The sequence below is a fragment of the Myotis yumanensis genome, unplaced genomic scaffold, assembly GCF_028538775.1.
Source record: "Myotis yumanensis isolate MYYU_CA2020_CCGP unplaced genomic scaffold, mMyoYum1.0.hap1 SCAF_3, whole genome shotgun sequence".
Classification (NCBI taxonomy): Eukaryota; Metazoa; Chordata; class Mammalia; order Chiroptera; family Vespertilionidae; genus Myotis; species Myotis yumanensis.
The window spans coordinates 157,726,050-157,732,203 of record NW_027223754.1 but is presented as its reverse complement, the minus strand read 5'-3'; the positions used below and the strand labels follow the sequence as shown (position 1 = coordinate 157,732,203).

At 56.6% G+C, this 6,154-nt stretch overlaps 1 protein-coding gene and 1 long non-coding RNA gene across 2 annotated transcripts; one reads left to right on the top strand and one right to left on the bottom strand.

The window, feature by feature from the left end:
• Positions 1 to 47: 47 nt before the first annotated feature.
• DTX3 (deltex E3 ubiquitin ligase 3) lies at positions 48 to 5,815 on the top strand. The gene is given in 7 exon segments (XM_070409877.1): positions 48 to 524; positions 1,796 to 1,860; positions 2,050 to 2,124; positions 2,500 to 2,905; positions 2,907 to 3,230; positions 4,548 to 4,765; positions 5,103 to 5,815. Coding segments are annotated over 5 exon segments (1,053 nt in total). The 5' UTR covers positions 48 to 524; positions 1,796 to 1,860; positions 2,050 to 2,095; the 3' UTR covers positions 5,179 to 5,815.
• Positions 2,960 to 5,064, bottom strand: LOC139006982 (uncharacterized). The gene is made up of 3 exons (XR_011470818.1): positions 4,670 to 5,064; positions 3,593 to 3,710; positions 2,960 to 3,056 (listed from the first exon to the last, which is right to left on the bottom strand). It is a non-coding gene; the product is annotated as an uncharacterized lncRNA (long non-coding RNA).
• Positions 5,816 to 6,154: the final 339 nt, after the last annotated feature.

Here is a 6,154-nt window from a genome sequence, read left to right as displayed (position 1 = left end):
GGGGGTGGCGAGCGGTTATCCGGGGTTGGGTTCACGGTTATTTCAGCTCCAGCGCTGTGCTCGTCACGGTGACTCTTCCCATCCCGCGTTCCTCCCCAAAGGCCCTCCGGCGCAGGACCCCAACCTGCCGGCTCCCCGTACCCCTAGACCCGCACCCCTCGCCCCCCGCCACGGCCCGCACCCCGGCGGCCGCAGGGGCGGAAGGAGGGGGCCGCGGGCGGGGGCGGCTCCGGGGGAGGTAACCTCCGACCCCCGCTCCGCCACGCCGCTCCCCCCCGCCCCCAGCCCAGGACGGAGCCTCCATTTTTGTTTTGGGGGCGAAGGGCAGGGGCTCGAGGGAGGCGGGGGTCAGAGGAGACGGTGACGGCCGCCGGGGAGGGGTGCGGTCCCCGCCCTTCCCCGCGGTTCGCACCCCTGCACAGCCCCCTCCACCTTCGCGGTGCCCCCCCTTGTTGCTAAGGCCCAGGCCGTCATCCCAGCAACAGCCTCAGTCATGTGACCGGCAATGGCGGCGCTGACGGGAGGTAGGTGAGCCCGGCGCCCCCACACCCACCGCGCGCCCCCCGGGCCCCGCTCGCCCCCCGCGCGCTCTCCCGCGGCCCCTGCGCCCCCTCCTCCGCCTCCTGCCCCGCGCGCGGCGCCGGAGACCCCCTCACGCCCGGAGTTCCTCCTCCTGTCATCCTCCAGCCTTGGCCTCCATTTGGGGGTTCTGGGGGCCGCGGTCGGGCAGACGAGCACCCACACCCACTGGCGGGGCTCCGCGAGCGGGGACACGGGGAGCTGGTTCCGGGTCGCGTCTGGCGGGAGGTCGCGGGGGAGGGGGCGCAGCCTCCGGGGCGCCCCCGGGGACCTGTCCTTCGCGGCGCCCCGCCCCCAGTGCGGCCCGCAGGGAGGGACCGGCCGCCCGGCCCGGGCTGCCCCGGAGGCACCGGGACCCGGCGCTGCCGGCGGCCCCGCCTCCCTGTCCTGTGCCAGCAGGACTTGGAGCCAGATCGCCTAGGTCCTGGGTTCCCTCCGATGGGGGGGGGGGGGGGGGGGGGGCCACCTGGGTAGACGGCGTGAGCTGAGGGAGCTGTTCCCTTCTGGCCTTGGAGGAACTAGGATGGTGGCACAGATGGAGAGCTGCTCCCCTTGGGACCAGTCAAGGAATTGAGGTCACACCAGTGGCCCCTCTTTCTGTTTGAGCTGCATTGGGAGGTGGTGTAGGGACAGCTCTGTAGCTGAGCATGGCAAGACTGGGGGGCACATCACACTCCTCCAGTGGAGCCCCTGCGTGACCCCCTCCCCCCCCAAATACAGGCCAGTGGCTGGCAGACTTGCACTTGGTGTGCTGGTTTAAAAGGCGATAGTGAGAACTTGATTGCAGGGGCTGCTGCCTCTTAGTTTGCATTCCCGACAGATTTCTGTAGAAGACACTGGGGTGGCTCTCAAGGAAGGCTCCCCAGCAAGGGGGGCTGGATTGCTTGGGAATGTGGAGCCAGCGGGGAGATGGGGAACATAGGAAATACTCTCGTCCATGTGATCTGAGGGAGGTGGCAAGGAAAACCTCCATCTGTGTGGGCTTTCCCCTCCTGACTTCTCTTTTCTGTTCCCTGGTCTTTCTTGAGAGCCTCAGAGCTGGGGAAGAAAAAAGGAACGTTAGCATGTTAAAATTTCTTCTCAGCAACTTGGGGAGAGGCTGGGGATGGAAGTCCGCAGAGAAGGAGAGGAAATAGAGTTTTTCTTTTGTTTCTGGGCTGACTGAGGAAGATGGTACATTTGTCATCATAACCTTTTACTCTCCCCCTCCCCCCAGTCCTGGTCAGCTGAGTGTGGAAATAGAAGGATTCCTGCCGCTATTGTGGTCCATGGGCTTTCAAGGTATCTGCCTCCCAAGGGAACCTCAACTTTCACCTTTAAATTGGTTTCCTCCATTCTATGTGCCAAGCAATCCCATTCCCAGTAGTTTACATCCAGGTTCCCATCTTTGTGATGTGGGTTGTGGGTTGGGCATGTGGGAATGGGGCAAGGGGCTTCTCACTTTCCCTCCTCTTCCTGTCCACCCACCAGGTCACACCACCTACAAGTAGGGAGCAGGGACAGAGAAAGAGCCTGCATGCCATTTCTAAGGTCTTCAGGATCAAAGTGAGCAAAAAGGAGGGTCAAAATTCTCTCTCCCTTTTACAAAAGCCAGTTTTCGCTCAGAGTGGGGAGGGGCAGATTGTTTCTATGATCTTGGGAGGAGTGGAAAGAGAACCAAGCTGATGCTTGGTTTAGATGAGAATAATAATGTTATAGAAACTTTCTTGCTCTTCAGTGGGTGCTGGGGATTTGAAAGAGAAGAGGAGACAGAAAATGAACTTGGGGGAGGAGTTAGTTGGGTGTTGGGCTTTGAGAAAGCAGAGATAATACAAGGTTGGAAAGGAACCTGAAGTAGGGGACACTGATGATTGTCAAATGGGGGACCCCCCCACCCTGAGTCCCTTTCACCCTGGGGGCAGTGTCGTTCGTCCTCTCCAGAATGGCAGCCTGTGGAGGCACCTGCAAGACCAAAGTCACGGTCTCCAAGCCTGTGTGGGACTTCTTAAGCAAGGAGACACCAGCCCGGCTGGCCCGGCTTCGGGAAGAGCATCGTGTGTCCATCCTCATAGATGGCGAGACTTCTGACATCTATGTTCTTCAGCTTTCCCCACAGGGCCCTCCCCCCGCCCCTCCCAATGGGCTCTACCTGGCCAGGAAGGCTCTTAAGGGGCTGCTAAAAGAGGCAGAGAAAGAGCTGAAGAAAGCTCAGAGGCAGGGGGAGCTTATGGGCTGCCTGGCTTTGGGCGGTGGGGGGGAACATCCTGAGCTGCACCGCCCAGGCCCACCCCCTCTCCGAGCAGCCCCACTCTTGCCCCCAGGGGCACGGGGGCTTCCTCCTCCTCCTCCCCCCCCTGCCCCCTCCTCTTCCTCCCCGCCTTCGGGAGGAAGCAGAAGAGCAGGAGAGTACCTGCCCCATCTGTCTGGGGGAGATCCAGAACGCCAAGACATTGGAGAAGTGTCGGCACTCTTTCTGTGAAGGCTGCATCACCAGGGCCCTGCAGGTGAAAAAGGCCTGTCCCATGTGTGGCCGCTTCTATGGGCAGCTGGTAGGCAACCAGCCCCAGAATGGACGGATGCTGGTCTCTAAGGATGCCACACTCCTACTGCCCAGTTATGAGAAGTATGGCACCATCGTCATCCAGTATGTCTTCCCGCCCGGTGTCCAGGGGGTAAGGAGATTACCACCTGCCTTTACCCTTTGTTTCCCTCCCTCCCCCAGCTCCTTCTCTGATCTAGGAAAGCTAGGCGAGGGTGAGTGTGTTTTTGAGATATGAGACAGTTTTGCTGTTTCCACTGTATGCCTTTTGCTATATGCCTTCCCACTCAATGCCCTGGAGCTAGGAGGTCCCATGAGGCCCAGCTTTTCCATCCCCACAACCCCATGGCACACATGAAAATCAGGTATCAGAGAAAGGAATTAAATACTATTTCCAATTCTGTAAAGATGATGGCTCAGGTGCAGGCAGGCACAGCAGGAAGGGATCTAACCTTTTTCCCCGGAGCTGGGAGTGTTACTCCATTCCAGACTTACGGGAGAGGAAAACCTTGATGACAGTAGGTTAAAATAGTAGTGGTCAAGAGCCTACAGGTGACTTCCTGCTTGACAAAGAGTAATTTCCAGTTCTGCTTTGCAGAGGGATGAGGAAGCTCTAAAGAAGAATAGAAAAATGGAATAGGTTAGATAGTGGAAAAAGCATTGGGAGTGTTTTCAGGTAGAGAAGGGAAGGCTGAAAGATAAATTAGCCTGTCTTCACATTTCTGCTGAGTTATCCAGAGAGTAAGGACCAACTACCTTCCAACACTTCTGGTACTCCATTTGTTGCTGAATTGAGACTTGAAGGATTGAGACCAGGAGAAAGAGCCTCTTAACAATAAGGACTTTGTCCAGGAATAGGCTCCTGCTGCCCAGACCCTAGAGCAGTGATGGCGAACCTATGACACGCATGTCAGAGGTGACACGCAAAGTCATTTTTTTGGTTGATTTTTCTTTGTTAAATGGCATTTAAATATATAAAATAAATATAAAAATATAATTCTTTGTTTTACTATGGTTGCAAATATCAAAAAATTTCTAAATGTGACACGGCACCAGAGTTAAGTTAGGGTTTTTCAAAATGCTGACACGCTGAGCTCAAAAGGTTCGCCATCACTGCCTTAGAGGGAACATAAGGAAGGGCGGGCGTAAGGGGGAGAGATCAATCAAAGGACGTGTATGCATACATATAAGCCTAACCAATGGACACAGATGACAAGGGAGTAAGGGCATGAGTGGGGGGGTGGGGGGTAATAGGGGGATAAGTTCACATTTATAATACCTTACTGCCCTAGAGTCTCTCCTTGCCTGAAAGGCTGTCAGCCTGTCGCTGCCCTGTCAGCCTTAGCTGGGTGTGCACAGACAAAAGGCTGGCCAGGATGAACCTCCATTGGAGTCATGGTCTTAAGATGTCCAGCTACTCACTGCCCACTTTGCTTCCCCCTCCCCCCAGGCTGAACACCCAAACCCAGGAGTTCGGTATCCTGGCACCACTCGGGTGGCCTACCTCCCGGACTGCCCCGAGGGTAACAAGGTGCTGACCCTGTTCCGAAAGGCGTTTGACCAGCGTCTCACCTTCACTATTGGCACGTCAATGACCACAGGGAGACCGAATGTCATCACCTGGAACGACATCCACCACAAGACCAGCTGCACAGGGGGACCCCAGCTGTGGGACACTTCTTCATTTCCCTTTACTTGGCTCCTCCCCTTTGTCTGTTTCCACGGAGAGAACAACAATCCCCTCTCTCTGGGAGCCTCCTGATTGGAGTGGGCCAGCCCCAAACTATTCAACCATCTCTTCCATCCCAGTTTCTCCTACATTTCACCTGGTCCTGATATGCCCAGTTTAACCTGCAAAAATAAGCAGAATTGGGCTAATTTATCTTGGATTTGGATTACATTAGGGGAGGGAGCAGAGGGCCCACAATGGGGCACCCAGAATGAGTGTGAGCATGGGGATAAAGCTGAATAGCTAACCCTGACCCTCATTTTTCTTTGCTTTCAGGTTTGGGTACCCAGACCCCACCTACTTGACCCGGGTGCAAGAGGAGCTGAGAGCCAAGGGTATCACAGATGATTGAAGGACATCCCCTTTGCCAAGGCCCCTGCCTTTGTCCTCCACTAGGACCCAACAGAAGCCTCTGTTCTCCTCTCTCCCTCTGCTCCCCCATACCACACAGTAGGGGACCTGTCTGAACTGGGGAGGAGTTCAGAGAGGGATGGGGCAATCCCTTCCTCTGTCCCCACAGGCCAAGTGCTTCAGTGCAGTGTGAGCTGCTCCCTTCTGGCAGAGGCTGTTTCTCAGGCTCTGGTCCCCTCTGGTGTACATACTCCCAGTCTTCCTGCCCCGTCCATTGCCCTTGGCTTTTTCTGGTCTTTCTGTGCTCCAGCGACTAAGCTGAGAAAGGACCTGGGTGGGGTGGGGTGGGGAGGGGAGGGGTCTTGAACGCCCACTCCCATCCCATACTGTTCCACTGCTGAACTTCGGTGCAGGGGAGGGGGGATCAGATGCTGTGAGCCCCCATGGAGCAGCCCTGTATGTTCTTCTTAACCAATTCCCCATCTACCTTAACCTTGTCCTTTCCTGTGTCTCTGTTTCTGTCAGTCTGTCTCCTGCTCTTCTCTGCCCCCTATAAGGAGCCTCCTTACCCTGTTCTGGAACTGCCGCCAAACTGTAGCTTTTAATTTAATAAAAATAAAGTAAAATATGCAACTCTATGCCACACCCGTTCTGTTCTGTGGACTGGTGGGGGTGGGGTGGGGAGCGGGACCTGCTGAGAAGGGGATGGGGGTGGATGAGGAAATCCCTGTGGGCCTCCGGAGGCTCTGCCTACACAGGGCCTGGGGAAACGGCATGTACCTAGCGCGACCCACAATAACACTGCGAAGCCCCAGGTCACGCTTCGCCTTGGAATCAGTATTAAGAGGGGGTTGTTGATGCACCATGGTTGTAGGAAGGAACAACCCTATCCCTTTTGAAAAGTTTGGCTGGGGTGGGAGTGGGGGCGGAGCCGGGCAGGGGGCGGATTCGTCAGCAGCAACTCCCCGGACGCACGC